General features: G+C 34.7%; 1 protein-coding gene across 1 annotated transcript in view; it reads right to left on the bottom strand.

Moving 5' to 3' along the window:
- Positions 1–16876, bottom strand: part of Tbc1d8-9 (TBC1 domain family member 8/9) — a 303090-nt gene that overhangs the window by 184444 nt on the left and 101770 nt on the right. The window contains exons 7-8 of the mRNA XM_090371383.1: positions 16330–16395; positions 7753–7829 (exon numbers count right to left, since the gene is read on the bottom strand). Of these exons, the coding sequence (XP_090227509.1) occupies positions 7753–7829; positions 16330–16395 (143 nt within the window). The remainder of the gene's footprint in view (positions 1–7752; positions 7830–16329; positions 16396–16876) is intronic.

The raw sequence follows: 16876 nt of genomic DNA, 5'->3' as shown, positions 1-16876 counted from the left end.
TTGGGGTGGAAAAAACATCACAGTATATTCAAATTCAAGAAGCATGAGGATCACAAAATTGAATAAAAGGAATTTGTGATTAATTAAAAAAGACATAAGAAAGGGGACAGGGAGGGGGAGAGAGAGGGGGTTAGCAATTATAACATCCTAGAAACTTTGACTAACTAATCATCTCCCATTGTTGATGGGTTTCAGAAATGGTAAATCAAAAACCAAATTTATTCTAAATATCAGATGTCATATTTCAATAATTTTTTTAATTAAAATGTTTTATTCAAAGTTTGTGTTTCTTTAAAGATGGATGTTTGCTTTTACTACACATTCTCAATTCTTTAGTATTAGTATCAGTAGCAGCAACTATATATAGCAGTGGGAAGCCGTACATTTTGTATTCTTAACAACTGAAGTGTATTTTGGCTTAAGTGGTATGATCAAAGTCGAGTAAATGCATTAGTGTTAGAGGTATATGAATTCTCCATGATTCTGCATGCAATTTTGGAGAAGTGAGTAGAAATATAAAATTTAAATAACATATACTGTATACAATAGCAAAATTATTCAAAGCTACTCACATTATTATTATTATTAGGCTATATGGTGCAAGGAAGCCTGAGGCTCATGCTGCACCAGCCAAAAAAAATTCCCGCATTACCATGAGAGAGAGAGAGAGAGAGAGAGAGAGAGAGAGAGAAGTAGAAAGGAATCACCAAGAAAGAGAAGAATGATGATATCCAGCTCAGGACCCTGGGTGTGTCAAGCCTATACATACCAGATGTGAGCACTATGGTGATGGTACAGGACCTAATTCACACTTTGAATTTCAATGTACACATATTTTAAATACAGTAGACTCCCACTAATCCGAACATCCGCCTAATCTGAACACATTTCGGTCAGCAGAGAGCAAATTTTTTAGTTTGCAAAATATACGTTTTTTTGTATTTTCCAGTTAAATTTAAATGATATTATTGATACAAAAACATTGAGAATTCCACAAAAAAATTGTATTTTATTGTAGTACTGTACTAATTCAAAATTAATAAATCAGTGTTTGACATGGCCTATTAAATCTACAGATCTATACTTACACACCAAAACAGGAACAAAAGTCATTTTTCAGAAGTAACAAACTCTGTTAGTTTCTTTTGACATAACGATGAAAATCGGCTAGAAGATGCTATGTTTTACCACCGCTTCATAAACATGTAGTCTGCCGGTGTAGCGCTGGGATGTTGTTCTAAGTAGTGTAAAGCGAGGTCAAGGGCCAATGCCGCGTCTGCGTGCGACACAAGTTGTTCCGCAGTACCACCGGGCTCATCATCACTCCCATCATCATCCTGCTTGGAGTCTTCTTGGGTGACAGCTGCCATGATGTCCTCATCCGAGAGGTTATCATGACCTATTCCATCTGCTGCAATCCACTCGTTAAAGTCAGATGCTATTGCTTCCTCACACCCAGGAATTTCCTGTACGAGCTGAATTAATTGTTCTGTATCATTGTTTTCGTCAGAACTATCGACAAAGCTGAGAGAGGGCCATAATTTCTTCCATGATCTTTGTATGGACTGCTCGGTTACACCCTCCCACGACTCAGCAACCCAATATACAACATCTTTTAAGTTCACTTGTTTCATTTTTTCATGTAAAGAAAGTGAATTGGTGTTATCTTCTATCAAGAACCTAAGATATTTCTTTCTGTATGCAAGCTTGATAGACTGTAACACTCCGTGGTCCATGGGCTGTAATAACGATGTTACATTAGGGGTAAGAAAGCTGCCTTTATATCCCCTGATGTCAACTCAGAAACATCTGGATGGGACGGCGCATTGTCTATGAGGAGAATGGCACGAGGTGCAAATCATTTTCATTGCTGAAACGTTTCACTGCTGGGACAAATTGATTAGGAAACCACTCAATGAAAAGCTGTCCTTTCATCCAAGTTTTTTTTGACTTTTGTAATGAACTGGAAGATTGTTAATATTCATATTTTTAAAAGCTCTCGGCTTCGCTGATTTACCAATCATCATCAAAGGTAGTTTGTGATTTCCTGAAGCATTACTACAAGCTATCAATGTCACTCGCTCCTTATTCATTTTAAAACCTGGGGCACGCATTTCTTGTTGAGATACTAGACTTTTTGTGGGAAAAGCCTTAAAATTTAAACTTGTCTCATCAGCGTTATATATCTGCTGAGGTGAATAATGTGATACCAAATCAGCGAACTCACCCAAATATTTCTCTGCTGCAGCATGATCAGCTGATAATTGCTCCCCGGGGATCATTAGCTGGCGAATCCCAATAGCGCTTCTTCCAGCGATCAAACCAACCGGTACTCGCACTAAATGATTCATCACCTTTCATTAGTTTCTTGAGATGAATGGCCTTTTCTCTAACAAGAGGTTCACTTAGGGGTGTTCCCCTTTCTCTTTCCTGAGTGAACCACGTGAATAAGGCTTCATCAAGCTTGTCAAACATTGAGGGCCTTACTGTTTGTCGATTTTCAACTGATTTTTCTGAAGTAGAGGTACAAAACTGCTCGATCTTTTCTCGGTTTTTTTTCCAGTCAGTTATTGTGGCCTTGCCCACTCCAAACTCTATTGCCAATTTTGTTGCACTTTCACCCTTGTCCAGCCTTTTCAAAACTTCCAGCTTATCTTTCAACGTACATGTTGTGTGTTTCCATTTCATGGCCATTGTGGCAGCAGACTGATCTAAACTAAACTATACTAATGTAGAGCGAGGATTTAAACATTCATGTTTAATGTACAATGTCGTGTACAATGAGTCATAGAATGGAGGGGGAGGGTTTGCTTCCAGTGTGTCACGCTCGCGTACAAATGCTAGTAAGCCTACTATACATTCATTCCTTAATAAACCAGACTTGTTTTACTGCTTGCTTCTGCATTATTGCAGTTATTCGACTAATCTGAAATCTTGCTAATCCGAACAGGGCTCGATCCCAATTAGTTCGGACTAGCAGGACTCCAGTTTATATCCATATTTAGAAGACTAAATGCACAAGGCATAATATATGTTATAGGTTGAAATTAATTATATAATATTGCTGTAAGTACACCATAGTTTACCCATAAATTTAACTACATAAGTAGTGTAAAGGCATCGTTTGATTTGATCTCATATTGTGGCCCCCTTCAACAACGAGATACCAGGTATCGCACTACTTCAAATAACACTTCTCTAGCAGAGGAGACTTGTTATTTAATCTCATCAGTGGGCGGGCAGATACTCTGGTAATGCAAACATGCCATCACAGTTGTGAAGTTAATTCCACAATATGAGAGATACCAAATGGTGTAGGTAATAATAATATTTAGAAGAATAAATGCACAAGGCATATGTTATGGGTTGAAATTAATTATATAATATTGTTGTAAATACACCATAAGGAACTAACATCACAACCGTGATGGCATGTTTGCATTACAAGGGTACCTGCCCGCCCACCAATGAGTGAGCCAACAAGCTCCGAAATGTACCTGGGTGGTGGTGCGCACTGAGAATAAATAACAATGGTCTCCTCTGCTAGAGAAGCGTTATTTATTCAAAGTAGTGCAATACCTCGTATCTCGTGAAGGTACCCACAATATGAGATAAAATCAAACGATGCCTTTACACTACTTATAGGTAAACTATGGTGTATTTACACCAATATTATATAATATATCCATATTAAAACACGTAAAACCCTAAATCATTTGCTGGGGAATAGTAGTGACTTGGAAATACATTGCATTTCAAATAATCCAATGCCAAATTAATGAGGATATATCATATACGGCCTATAACAAAATATTAATCTGCAGTGGAGCCCTCTCTCTCTCTCTCTCTCTCTCTCTCTCTCTTTCTCTCTCTCTCTCTCATCTGCAAGATCCCTTACCATTTTGCCATGTCAGAGGAGATGATAGCCATCCCTCAAAATTTTTCACTTATCTAAAACAAATACCTTGTTACAGGCCAAGATGCAAGGAAATTAAGATAGGAGGATCAGAATACAGGATTTCAATACGATGCTGGAATTTATCAATATGAAAAATCCAGATTCCTGTGAACTACCTTCTTCCCACCTTGTGATGATTATAACCTACGATGTGAAAAACATTCACTAGTAAGTGTCAATATACACCTCCACATTATTCATACATAAAATTGTCTGAATTTTGCTGAAATTTACATCGATGGTTCAAAGTCTAAATCATATTGCTTTCCATGGAGTGTAGCAGTTATACCACTGAATTACATGCCATTAAATCTCATCAAGAAAATAATTATCTGTCCATCCAAAAAAAGCATAAAATACACTGATTCACAGAAAGCTTTATTGGCTTTGAAACACACTTCACCCATGTAGCGGTCCCCATCTTAATAAAGCACATATCACCTCAGTTGAAGCATCTCAACAAAAATCAGTCCACCAAGCATATACTTATCATATTTAAAACAAATATAATTATATGACCACATCTTAACCATGTTTCAACCATGATTGATTCTAATTTTGACCACAGTAAATTCAATACTGCCTAAGTAGCCCTTGCACCAGAACTATAACCAAATAGTTATCTTCAGTTGGATCCCAAAGGCCACAAGAATATCAAGAAATTAATACGCAGCTCAAGCTGCCAAACATTTATCGAGCATAGACATAACACATTGATCTTGTATCACATTGATCAGTCCCTCAGGGCTCAGTGTTGGGTCCATTATTGTTTTCTGTATTCATAAATGACATTGATGATGGTATATCAAGCTTAATGTCGAAGTTTGCAGACGATACAAAGGTAGGCAGGGTTGTCAAGGACACTACTGACACTATGCTACTGCAACAGGATCTGGAAAGGTTGAGCAGATGGGCTGAGAGGTGGCAAATGAAGTTTAACATTGACAAATGTAAAGTACTACACATGGGAAACAGCAACCCCAGAGCAACGTATCAACTCTGTGGTATTACACTGACAGTGGTAGAGAATGAAAGGGACCTGGGGGTGGTTGTGCAGGCAGATATGAAGTTCTCTGAGCAGTGCAGACGGGCTGCAAGAGTAGCTCACGGTGTATTGTCAATGATATATAGGAATTTTTCTAGCAGGGATAAGGAGGTGATTATTCCCTTGTATAAGGCAATGGTCAGGCCACACCTAGAGTACTGTATACAGGCCTGGAGGCCTCATATCAAGAAGGATGTAGAGCTGCTGGAACGAGTACAGAGAAGGGCAACAAGATTAGTGAATGGAACAAAGGGGTGCTCTTATGAAGAAAGGCTTAAGATTTGCAAATTACAGTGTCTGGAGACTAGGCACCAGCGAGGTGATCTGATAGAGGTGTATAAAGCATTGAATGGTTTGAGCATGCTCAATGCTGATGGGATTCTTCCTCTCGCTCAGAATAATCACCTGAGAGGGCATAAATTCAAATTGAGGAAAGACAGATGTAGGATAGATGTGCGGAAATTTGCCTTTAGCCAGCGAGTGGTTGGTTGGTGGAACAGACTTCCATCCCTTGTCGTGGAAGTTGATAGCCTAAATAATACTGTTTCAAGGCTTGTTGGCCTTTCATGGGTGGGTGGGTAGGTATTCTGGTATTGCAATCATTACAAACAAGTTGTGAAGTTAATTCCACAATATGAGAGATGCCAAAAGGTGTATGTGACAATTCTATAATAAATATAAATAAAACCCACTGATGAAAGGCCAGAAAGCCTTGAAACGGTGCCATCTGGGTGCAGCCCAACAAGAATAAGTAACAATAGTCTTCTCTATTAGTTTGTTTGTTTTTATTTGGTTTTTAGGAGCATTAGCAACTAAGGCCATATTGCTCCGGGGATATGCGGCGGTCATTGCCTGACCTTTCCGCATCCTCCATATCTGGTGGTGACTGGCTCGAACCCCGGTCTAATCAAGAAGCATGTGCTATACACTGCTGCTCCTTACCATCTGGCTACAGAGGCGCCTTCTCTATTAGTGAAGCATTACTTATTCGAAGTAGTGCAATACATGGTAACTTGTTGCGAAGGATGATCACAATATGAGATACAATTAAAACGATGCCTTTACACTATGAATGTAGTTTTCATTTAAGAGATTATGCCTTGTTGCATTTATATTTATTATAGTATTATCACCTTTTGGCATCTCTCATATTGTGGAATTAACTTCACATCTGGGTTGTCATGATTGCAATACCAGGGTACCTGCCCACCCACTGATGAAAGGCCAAGAAGCCTTGAAATGGATTGTGGTGCCCACCGAGAATAAGTATCAATAGTCTTCTCTATCAGTGAAACATTACTTATTTGAAGTAGGGAATTCATCATAACTCATGAAAGATGATCACAATATGAGATACAACTAAAACGATGCCTTTACACTATGAATGTAGTTTTCTTTTACGAGCTATCTGTGGTGTATCTGCACCAATATTTAATAGTATAATTTTAAGCTCTTATAGTATTATGCTTTGTTGCATTTATATTTATTATAGATCCATTATAAGAGAAATAATAAAGATCAATGGAGATTAATATGGAAAGTCAAACAAACATAAAGCTCTTGCAGTATAAACCTGAACCACAATTGTTGGCATTCAGCTTCCAGCCAGACAGGAGGACGTTATCTTAGCTAGAGCCCAAATAGGTTATAGATGACTTACCTTTTCTTCTCACATGAGTCAACCCTTCCCAATGTATGCACTATCAAATCCCTATTACAATAAGGCATATACTTAGCAGATGTACCTCATTAACATTCTCAACTCTCATTCTTTAAATCTCCCTCTCTCATCTGCAAGATTCCTTACTATTTTGCCATGTCAGAGATGATGCATTTCTCAAAATTTTTCATGTATCTAAAATAGATAAGTGAAATACATGGTGATTACATAATAATAACAAGAGTTCAAAATAATTATATGATCACTTCTTAATTTTATGTTTCAACCATGTTCACAGATGCAATATTGCCTAAGCAGTACTTGCACCAGAACTACCATAATAGTAGATCTCATATGTTGTCTGAAAAGCATAATATATAGGGAAAAAATAATATATATAATGAAAAAAGGTAGTTGCCTATGCTATGTGTTAGTCCATGTTGAATTAATGCAGAACACTAGTTTTTGACAGGACTGAAGTTCAAACCCTTCCTTCGAACAACTGAATAAATTGTTGGAAAGAAATAACTTTAAATATAAGTCAATAAATGAAAGAATTAAATTTATTTGTGTTTAGACTTAGTGTGTTCTTATGGAAGATTTAGAAATATTCATTAACACACAATTCAGCAAAAATTCATTGAACTGAGGTTCAGCTCATTATTTTTTTTTAGGCCTATCATATAATTCTAAAATTCACACTTGATAGGGCTTGTAGTAGCAGGTAAAAGGGGGCAACAATGCCTTGGCAAGAAGAGCCAAGGTCATTCCAGTAAGCATTTAGTAGCATTTTGATAATGATTTCTTAATCTTTCATAAGGAATGCTGTATCAATCTAAACAAAAATAATAACAAAACTTGTTATTATTTTTGACTTAAGATTTAAGGCAGATAAATAAATAAATTTCCATTTATTCTCAGGGTGACTGAGATTAGAAGAGTTCACATATTCAGTGTGACTATATACATATTAAATTAGGAGCAAACATAAAAAGTAAAACTGTGAAATAAACCTTGGTTCCATTCAAAAATATATATTAACTGGTGCACCCACACACACACAAAAAAGTATTTTAATCTATAACTTACTGTTTCATGGCTAAATTCACCAGCTGTTCCATTAAAGAAAATGTTTCATCAGTCTTTAGAAACATGGAGAAATAATGCTATAAGAAATGTAAAAAAAAAAAAATAAATAAATAAATAAATATATATATATATAAATAATAATAATTATGAATAATAAAATTAAAATTAAGTAGAGAAAATGGATTTGAATAGCGATAAAATGAATTATCGATAATATGAATTATGGATCAGGGACACTGCAAGAGCAAAGGTACCCTACAACCATAATGTATATATAAAATTATTTTTAAAGTTATGTGTAGAATGTAGTAGGTATAAATCAATAATATAACTAATGCTAATAATGAAAATACCGTGTACCCTGGGAGCGATATATGTTGATTAAAGGGGGAAGAACGGAAAAGAAAAATGTAACGTTATAAACAAAGTGCGAATTTTGAAAAAATGTAAATTTTGAAAAGAACGACCAAGGTAGAAATAGCATTGCAGTATCTTTCATAATTTCTGTGTCTTCTTCAGAGGTCATCCACCCAAATTATGAAAAAGAACAGCAATACTCTTACTTCTGTTTCTGACATGTTCTGTATGTCAAAAAACACGTGTACGAAGACACGTGGTAAAAACTAAAATAATTTAGAATATAAATTTTTGAATAAATAAATAAATAAATAAATAAATAAAATACAAGTTAAGCAAAAATATTATGCCAAAAGTATAACATGCAGAACATGGATGACCTTACAGAAGTAAGTGGCCCGCCAAAAAATTTTTCTTTTCCGTTCTTCCCCCTTTAATCAACATATATCGCTCCCAGGGTACACGGTATTTTCATTATTAGCATTAGTTATATTATAGATTTATACCTACTACATTCTACACATAACTTTAAAAATAATTTTATATATATATATATATATATATATATATATATTTTTTTTTTTTTATTTATAAAAAAAATACATAAAAATGTTTACACACATTCACACTTAAAATTTAAAAAAAAATCACACTTAAAAAATTAATAACATTTCTCTGTCACACGTTTCTGGTTTATTCAGTAATGCCATTTGTGAGATTACAGGTTTTTCTCCCACCTATTCTTCCACAGGTTTTCCCCGCCTATTATACCCTTTTCTCATCAATTAAAAATACAGAACTGCTCTTGTACTTTTGTATGTATTTATTAGCAGGACTCACCTTTGCGTTTCACTCCAGTCATAAGCTTGTAAAAAGTTTTACCTAAATATCTAGATGTTTATTGCATCATTTTTTGTTTACCCCTCTTTCTTTTGTACTCTAGTCCAGAAAATGCCTTCAAAACATCAACTAATCTGTCCCTTAATTGACTTTTTATTAATATAATTAACTTACTCATAACCTTCAGGCAGTAAATTTGTCTATTTAATACATTGCATATGATACCACTGTATATGGTGACATTCTAATGTTACCATATGCAGTAGTGTGCATGTTCACTTATAATTTTTCGAATACCCGCATAAACATAATATGCCATAAAATGAGTTATCAGAACAAAATTAGACCATGTTTTTAATAAAGCATATTTAGAAAAGTCATTAATGGAAATAGAAGATCAGACATGGAAATAGACAATAGCATAAATAAAGATATAGGAAGCTAATTACATTCATTTAGATCAAAAGAGAAATTAACCAAAAGACAAAATTAGCTGTTTATAACAGAATTTTTAAATACATTTTAACCTATGGAACTGAGTACAGGTACTGATCAAAAATTACAATCTTCAGAAATGTGAATTTAAAGAAAAATAAAGTAAATGCAATGGCAAGACCATTATTACAAATAAGGAAATAAGAAAAATACTTGGGGTAACAAATATCTCAAATGTAATTCAAGTGAACTTAAGATAGTGCCAGCATGTATAAAGGAAAGCAGAAGAGAAATAAGCTAAGCAGATATTTGAAGTAAAAATGAATGGTAAGAAGTCAAGAGGCAGACCATGATCTAATACAGGCTTAAGCTAAAGATCTAACAGGAACAGGCAAAAGATCTAATAGGATCTAATACAGGTCGACCATCACTAATCCGGCAGCATTGGGACCTGTGCGGTGCCAGATTAGTGAATTTGCCGGATCACTGGTGGTTATATTAGCACATACAATTTACCCAACAGCTAACCACCTCATCCTACCTTAAATTAACACATTGACTGCCAAGCTAGTTTAAGAAAAAAATTTCCCCAGGAGCCAAAAAATATTTAGCAAATAATTTGATTAGTAATTCTAAAATAAATATTGTAATGTCAGTATTGTCGTTTTTTCGTTTAAAATATCAAAAAAAAATTTTTTTTTTTTTTTTGGTACAAACGGTTTTTTTTTTGTTCTGTAACGGTTCTGGTACAAGTGAAAGGAATACCGAGTATGAGCCTGGTCATCCACGAGTGCCGTGAACCTGGTAATGTGTCGCTTAAATTTCATTATTGCTGAGGAAGGAGGCAGACACCTCTGAAAGCTTTAATAGTGTTTTTATCGATTTTAAATTTATATTTTAATGCATTTTAACTTATTTACTTATTTTATTTTATTTTTGTTGTAAATTAGTTTTTTGTAAATATTATTTTACAGTCTTTTCAGAGGCGGATTTAACGGCGGGCGCACCGGGCGCGCGCCCTGGGCCCCGACTTCTGAAGGGCCCACGCAAAACCCCAACAAATTAGTTGAACATATAATAGCATAATAATAATCACAAAACTTTGTGATTATTATTATGCTATTATTAATTATATTATACATATATTAGATAGTATGAATCAGAGCTGTAATACTCAATATGTTCTACGTTGATAATAATATTAGTAAATTAATAAGTGGAGTATACCTCAATATAGTACGTGGAACACTTCCGTATGATACCCTCCAGAAATTAAAACGGAAAAAACGAAAAAATCGACAACTTACCGGTACATTAAAGTAAAATATAAATATAATTAAAGTAAAATATAAATAATTAAATAATCAATTTAACACAATTCAAAATCAATTCAAAACAATTAAAATTCAAATTAACGCAATTAAAAGAATCTAACGAAAATATTCAAAACGATTTTTGAATATTTTGAAGGAAGGAAAATCGTTTTGAATATTTTCGTTAGATCCTTTAAAGGAAGGAAAATCGTTTTGAATATTTTCGTTAGATTCTTTTAATTGCGTTAATTTGAATTTTAATTGTTTTGAATTGTGTTAAATTGATTATTTAATTATTTATATTTTACTTTAATTATATTTATATTTTACTTTAATGTACCGGTAAGTTGTCGATTTTTTCGTTTTTTCCGTTTTAATTTCTGGAGGGTATCATACGGAAGTGTTCCACGTACTATATTGAGGTATACTCCACTTATTAATTTACTAATATTATACATATATTATATTCAAATTTTATTGAAAAAAAAAACATTAATAGTACATAATATTTTTCATTTATTTAAAAAATTGGTTAACATGTATTTTTATTTTCCCTGTCTCTCTCTCTTTTTTAAGGGGCCCAATATTTTCTTCTGTGCCCGGGGCCTCAACCGACCTTAATCCGCTCCTGAGTCTTTTGTATCATTTTATTTTATTTTATTTTACTATTAAATCAGTTATAAACAGTTGGTGTATATGTTTAAATTTGTGGTATGAATAATCCCAACCTTAGAGGCCTTATTGCAGATATTTTTTAATGGTTACATTGCTAACTCTAACCCCAAGCACCTTCTGCATAACAGATGATGGGTAAGAAAACACATTTGTCATACAACTTAACTATGAGGATTTTAAGTCCCAAACATTGCCCTAGAGACAAGGTCAAGATCAAGATGTGTTTGTTTGAACTGCAGTCTCCAGGGTTTCCCCTACATACTGCTGTAGCATCTGAAAAGGCAAAAAGCCAAGGCCAGCAAGTGTGCATGTGTGTGTGTGTAAATATGTGTAGTGCTATGTTGAGTGCCGACACCTGGTGACTTCACAGCCCTAGAGACAAATGTAACTGGGAGTTGTCAGTAACTCAAGTATCTCACGCGTTGAAGAAGATATAGTTTTACTAGGAGATTCTATTGTCAGGAAAATGGGTAACATTTTTTGTAATAACGATAGGTGAATCAGAACCAGGTGTGTTTGCCAGGAGCAACAACTCATTACTAACAGGTTGTCAGGTTTTAAGGGGATAAAGAGAGCATGATTATTCATGTGGATACTAATATTATTAAACAAACATGACCTGACCATCTGATGGATAAAAATAGGACCATGCTGAAAGAATGCTGAAAACTAGATAAGAATGTGTGTGTCTGCAAGGCTCTAAAGAGGAAAATTTTTTTAATTGTGGTCTATACTTCTAGGTAGAAGGAATTTATTTTGTAGAGTTGGTATTCATTTGAACAAAGGTAGTGCAAAGATTTTTACTACTATCTTTGAGGATACCTTAAGCGTGCAGGGAAACTGCTAGTTGGGGAGGGGATTATGATATGATACTGATGATGTAAGTCAAATTAAAGCTTGCACACATCTCAAAAATTCTTGTTTGTTGCTGCAACAGACAAGGTTAGCAAAGTTTCAATTGAACAGGAAGATAAAGCTAGGAAAAACGAGCCGAAATCACTTCAAAGGGTGTTTTAAGGTAGTAAACTATAGAAAAATGCTTAGCCTTCGGTAATGTGTCTACAGTAATGTCAGGAATGTTGTAAACAAAATAGGTGAATTTTAACTTCTGGTTAGGACAAATAATGCTAACATAATAGTGCGTCAGAAAGGTTGTGCTCCCTGGAAATTGGGGATGATGAGTTCCATTATGGTATGAATGTATTTAGGAAAGACAGAAGTAGTAGTGGGATCGTCTTCTTGACAAAAACAGCCTAAGCACAAAAAAGAGCTTGTGCTGAGTCAGAAGTTACTTCTGCCAGTATAGAATCTGTGTGGTGTGAGTTAGTTGGAAGCAAAGGTATAATGAGAGTGGGAGTAGTCTACAGACCAGAAGATTGTGAAGAATTTAACGAGTCTCTACATGCAGATGGAATGGGCAAGCAAATGTGAATGTCATATTATGGGTTACTTCATTCTGAACTAATTGATTGGAATAAGCTGGAGGGAAACTTGCCATGGGGAACAAAATTTGTAAATAAACTAGATGATTATAGTGAAATTATAGTAATCTTATAATACCGTGATAAATCTGACTAAAAAATGAATAGCAAATGCTTAGAAAACAGTACTCACCTGTGTATAAATCTGCAATAAGTTTTTTTGGTAGATGGTGGTTAAATTTAGGTTGGAAGAAGCATTAAAAAGAACTAAGGCGGGGAATGGGGTGAAAATATTTTAAACAGATTTTAAAATGAGCACAAGGAAGTAGAAATGCAGATCTCCAATCCTTGGTTGTCATAAAGAGGTTAAAAGACGTAAATGAAAAAAAACTACCAAAAAAAATCTACCAAAAAAACTTATTGCAGATTTATACACAGGTGAGTACCGTTTTCTAAACATTTGCTATTCACTAGATGATTATTATTTGTACCAGCATGTAAGACAGAGTAAGAATATTCTTGACCTCATCATTACTCATGAATCAAATTACATGACAGTACTTAAAGTACAGGAACCACTGGCAGGTAGTTGTTGTTGTTATTTGGTTTTTAGGGGCATTAGCAACTAAGGACTGGCAGGTAGTGATCACAGAGTAGTTAGTTAGAAGCGTAAGAAAAATGTTGCAGTAGTTAAAGGTAAAGGCATAGATTTTTAATTTCAGAAAAGGGGACTATGGCAGTTTAAGGTACTACGTGGCAGCTGTTAACTGAGCAGACTGTAGAGGGAGAGTAAATGCATTAGAATTATGGAATACTTTTAAAGCAATAACCACAGAGGCCATGAACGCATATATACCATTAAGAAAATACACCACAAGGCAGATGCAGAGTTGGATGAAATGAAGCTGGCCAGTCTAACAGAAAAGAAAAAGACAGCAAGAGAAAGTTATAGAGCAATGAAAAGTACTGAAGCCTACAACAGCTACAAGTTGATCTGTAATAGTACCACAGATAAAATTAGGGAAGCCAAGAGAAAGCACCAGTCAAGGGAGTAAAGAATGGGGAAAAGGAATTATCATGTTTGCAAATACAAGGAAGAAGAAAACAAATTAGTCAGACCCTTGTGTACTGGCTGTCAGAAAGTCTGATAACCCAGAAAACAAATTAGTCAGACCCTGTGCACTGGGTGTCAGAAAGTCTGATAACCCAGCTAATGTTGCTCATGAATTCAATAGGTACTTCACATCAGTTTTTACTGAAGAAAGACTGTGCGAGGGAGGCTCAGCCATATGAAAAATTAAAAATTAGAGATGACTGTTTATTTGAAAAACTTTCGAGCCTAAAGGCAAGTAAGACTCCTGGAGTTGATGATATATAACCAGTAATTTTGAGGGAGGCAACTAGAGAGTGTATTGACCCTTGCAGTTAATTATGAGGGCATAATTGGACTCATGGGAGATTCCTTTGGATTGGAGAAGTGCCAACATATTGACAATACAAAAAGGTGGTTCTAAGATTAAAGTCGGTAATTACAGACCTGTTAGTCTGACTTCGATGGTAGAGAAAATCTTAGAGGCAATGATTAACAGTGCAATCCAAGGACATTTAGAGAGAAATGGCATTTTGAAGGACACAAAAATGGTTTTATGTTCTTCAAAATGCCATTTTCTCATGAGCGAAATGTAGGGAATAATTTCAACATAGTTTATTTTGATTTTACCATGGCACTTGACTCAGTCCCTCACAACAAGTAACTATATAAGCTGGAACACGTTAGGATTACAGGAAAGATTCTAAAATAGATTACAGGATGGCTGCAGGGCAGAAGGCTATCATTAACGATTATTCTTCACACTGATGTAAAGTCAGAAGTGGGGTCCCAAGTCTTTGGATCACAGTTGTTTCTGATTTTCATAAATGATATTGACGAATAATAGAAGGTGTCAAAATCTGCAGACAACATAAAGATTGGGACACTCATTAATGATCAGTAATGCAAGATCCGAGCAGCACTCCTTCAGGATGACTCAAACATGCTTCAAGAATGGTCTGAAAAATGGCAGCTATGTTTTATTGCAAAAAAAATTTCAAGGTCTTAACACTTGGGGAATAAAAACCCCAAAATACCTTATACATTTGGTGGAGTTGAATTAAAAACAATAGAGAAAGAAAAGGATTGAATGTTATGATACAGGCAGACATGAAGTTTTCTAAGCAGTGTAAACCCCAAAAAGGGAAGTGTCCAAATATGGAGACTTCATCTGAAAAAAGACATTGAGCTTCTTGAAAGGGTCCAAAGGTGGGCAACTTGCATGGTGAGATTGGCAAAAGGGCGACTGTATGAGAAAAGACTAATTATATGGACTACAGGGTCAGACACCTTAGGAGGGACTTGACTGAGGTTTATAAGGCTCTGAGAAAGGTGAGTAAAATGAATGAAGGCAGAATTTACACTGTTATAAAGAATTCCAGAACTAGGGGCCATAAATTCAAAATACAGGGGGGGGGGGAGAGCTTCAGACTAGATCAGAGGAAGTTTCATTTTAGCCAGTGAGTTGCTAATTACTGGAACAAGTTGCCTCCACAAGTAGTTGAGGCTGACAGTTTGAAGAAATTCAAAGATTAACTGGATAGTTACTGAAGCGAGGATGGAGGCACACTATTTGTATTTTCTTAACTGTAATACTAAATAAAAAAATAATAAACTGCCTATTTGACTCAGGATAGATACCTCAGGTAGGTATCTATCCATCTGACTTTAGAATTTCCCTAAACTGTTAGCTTCAACCACCATGGAGGCAACTTATTTCAGTAATTAATAACTCACTGGGTACAAGAAAATTTCCCACAATCCGCACAAAATTTCATATAACCTAACAACCACAAATCTCAACTGGGTTAAATCAAGGTAGCTAAACATGGAAAATGACCCTGTCCTGAAAATGTTTGACAAAAAAACTATTTCACATAATCAATATGCAACAATGTCCCACTGCACATGAAAAAAAACTGTAAAACTTGATTTTTTCCACACTATGTGAGATAGCTCTAGTAATACATCATATTTGGGGTATTTCTATCATCAGTCCTCAGTGATCCTAATCTTACAGCTGTTTATCTTTATATACTAACATCACTTTTCATCAGATAAGGCTATCCATTAGTAGCACAAATGTCAACAGTGAGTGCTGAAACATGGAGTAGTGGGAAACACAAGTTGGAGCTTGTTCCTTTGGAAGTGTTACTTAATCACTTACTTCTCAAATTTTAGTCATTACTTAATGGCTTAATTACACATCGAACCATCAGTGTAATTAGTCAATTACACTGTAGTTCAGCACACATTTTGGTGTCAAGAAAATTACAAGCTGCATTTAAAAGTCAAGGAGTGTTTTGTTCATAATTATTAATCACTTGTTTGAAAAACAAAATGCTTATGGTGGAATGCTAAAATGCCATTTTAAATCCATATTATAATAATTAAAAATAGCAAACTACAGAATGACAATGTTATTTAAGATACGGATAATACCTACATTCTTTTCCCTTGTGGAAACACATATACTTTCAGGAAAGAGGACAGAATTACTTCTTTCTATTTGCTAGAATTAAAAATAAAAGTAATTAATGAAATGAATCTCCTTTGCATAAATGAATATTTTATGTTAGGATAGAAACAAAGAATATAATAGTGTAAATTTATATGAGTGTAAAAAGGAAGTAAGAAATTTCGAATAACAAAAGATTGGAACAATAAATGAGCTAACAATCCATAATATACATTAAAAATCAAAAGTCAGAACAAGCTAAAATATTATTTATTAGTATTTATGTGATGTACATGCATATAAGAAACCAACAATAAAATGGTCCCTATGGTCTTACAACAACCATTAACTCTTTCAGCAGGGAGTTTGATGTAATGTATATGAGAGGAGTGAGTTTTTTATAGAATACTGAAGTTTTGTGAAATTTAAAATATGTTCTAATTTTGACGTTATTGCCCAAACAAGATTGTCCAAAATCAAATCAGTATTTAAAAAAAAAAAAAAAATTGTAAAATAAAATCCATTTGTTATTTTT

The sequence above is a fragment of the Mastigoproctus giganteus genome, chromosome 4 (genome assembly GCF_048544385.1).
Source record: "Mastigoproctus giganteus isolate SK-2022 chromosome 4, ASM4854438v1, whole genome shotgun sequence".
NCBI classification, from domain to species: Eukaryota; Metazoa; Arthropoda; class Arachnida; order Uropygi; family Thelyphonidae; genus Mastigoproctus; species Mastigoproctus giganteus.
Note: the sequence above shows the minus strand (reverse complement) of the source record. Positions and strands in the feature narration are given on the sequence as shown.